This window comes from Calidris pugnax, unplaced genomic scaffold (genome assembly GCF_001431845.1).
Source record: "Calidris pugnax isolate Ruff unplaced genomic scaffold, ASM143184v1 scaffold308, whole genome shotgun sequence".
In the NCBI taxonomy this organism is placed as follows: Eukaryota; Metazoa; Chordata; class Aves; order Charadriiformes; family Scolopacidae; genus Calidris; species Calidris pugnax.
This window is the reverse complement of record NW_015091019.1, coordinates 8,273-10,355: the sequence shown is the minus strand read 5'-3', so window position 1 is coordinate 10,355 and position 2,083 is coordinate 8,273. Positions and strand designations below refer to the sequence as shown.

Here is a 2,083-nt window from a genome sequence, read left to right as displayed (position 1 = left end):
TGGCCTGCCGCCATTCCGGCAAGACCTTCATCCACGTCAAGCGCCTCCAAACCCACGAAGTTCTTTGCGGCGACGACGTCCCCCTCAACGACGACCTCCCCCCGACCACCACCACCACCACCACCACCACCACCACCACCACCGCGCCGCCGAAACAAGGCAAAAAAGCCTTCCTCCTCCGCCATCGCGCCTTGGGAGGAGGAGGAGGAGGAGAAGGAGGAGAAGAAGAAGAAGAAGCGTTGGTCAAGATGGTGGACGGCCACCTGGTCTACCTTTGCGGCGTTTGCCACCGTTCCTACGTCACCCTCTCCAGCCTCAAACGTCACGCCAACGTCCACTCCTGGCGCCGCAAGTACCCGTGCCGGTACTGCGACAAGGTCTTCGCCTTGGCCGAGTATCGCACCAAACACGAGGTGTGGCACACGGGGGAACGGCGCTACCAGTGCGTCTTCTGCTGGGACACCTTCGTCACCTACTACAACCTCAAGACCCACCAAAAAGCCGCCCACGGCATCAACCCCGCCCTCATCTCCTCCGAGAAGACCCCCAACGGCGGTTACAAACCCAAACTCAACGCCCTCAAACTCTACCGCTTGTTGCCCGCCCGGGGTGGGGCGGCCACCAAAAGACCCTACAAGACCTACAGCCAAGGTGGCTTGATGGCCGACGGCCTCTTGGTCACCACCACCGCGGGCAACGTGGCGAAGATGCCACCACCGCCGCCGCCGCCGCTGCCGCCTCCCCCGTTGCCTCCCGGTGATGGTGGCACCTTCTCCTCACCCAGACCCGAGTCCGTCATCGCCTACGGGCGCCCGTCGGCCTCCGTCATCGTGCGAGGAGGAGGAGGAGGAGGTGGTGGTGGTGGTGGTGGGACCACCATGACCTCGCCGGCCTCCGTCATCGCCTACAACGGGCGAGCCGGGGAGGTGGCCTCGTTGCCGCCATCGTTGCCGCCGTCGGTGCCGCCGTCGGTGGTGCCGCCATCGGTGCCGCCATCGGTGTCGCCGGCCACGGCGGCGCGGCCCATGAAGAAGCAAGTCCTGAGGGATTACATCGAGGCCCAGCGAGCGGCGGGAGGAGGGGACAACGCCGTGGTGGCCGCCATGACCACCGCCGTGGTGGCCACCACCACCAGCACCGCCGCCGTGGCCACCAGCACCACCACCACCACCACCGTGGGCCGTACCATGACCTACGTGGCCAAACCCGCCTACGTGGGGACGCCGGGGGACAACCGGGCGGCCCCTCTCTGCCAAATCACCGTCCGCATCGGGGAGGAGGCCATCGTCAAGCGCCGCATCTCCGAGACCGACCTCCGCCTGCAGTCGGCGGCCACCGCCGGGGGGGTGACCACAACCACCGGTGGCCACCGCCGTCACCCGGCCACCGAGGGTGGTGACAGCGACGCCGAAGATCGGTTGTGGCGGCCATATTACAGCTACAAACCCAAGAGGAAGAGCGGCGGCGGCGGTGGCGGCACCACCAAGTTGGGTGACACCACCAAGAGGGGTGACACCACCACCAAGGGGGGTGACGCCAGGAAGGGTGACACCAGGAGGGGTGACACCAGGAGGGGTGACACCAAGAGGGGTGACACCACCAAGCCCAAGAGACCCCGTTGGCGCCGCAAGTTGCGCTCCCCGCGCTGGCCGGGTGACGCCGGCGAAGAGGAGGTGGCGACGGGTGACAAAGATGGCGGTGACGGTGACAAGGAGGGGGACGGCCACCACCACCACCGGCGGCGGGATTGTCACCGTCACCACCCCCACCCCTGCCGGGTGTGCGGGAAAACCTTCCGCGCCTCCAAAAAGCTGCGGAAACACCAACGGGGACACGAGGGGTTGGGTGTTGGTGACGACGGTGAGGGTGACGACGGTGAGGGTGACAACAACGGTGAGGGTGACAACAAGGGACAGCCCCCCCGGGTGGGCCGGCGGCCATCGCTGCGTTTCGCCTGTAGCCGCTGCGCCAAGGTGTGCAAGACGGCGGCCGCCCTCAGCCGTCACGCCAAGCGTCACCGCGACGAGGGGGGGGTGACAACACCCCCCTCCCCTCCGACTGTCATCGCCTACACCCCGACCCC

At 67.2% G+C, this 2,083-nt stretch overlaps 1 protein-coding gene across 1 annotated transcript in view; it reads left to right on the top strand.

Moving 5' to 3' along the window:
- Nucleotides 1-2,081, top strand: part of ZBTB4 (zinc finger and BTB domain containing 4) — a gene marked incomplete at its 3' end in the record, with an annotated part of 6,609 nt that extends 4,528 nt beyond the window's left edge. The window contains exon 2 of the mRNA XM_014955813.1: nt 61-2,081. Coding sequence (XP_014811299.1) covers nt 61-2,081 — 2,021 coding nt within the window. The remainder of the gene's footprint in view (nt 1-60) is intronic.
- Nucleotides 2,082-2,083: the final 2 nt, after the last annotated feature.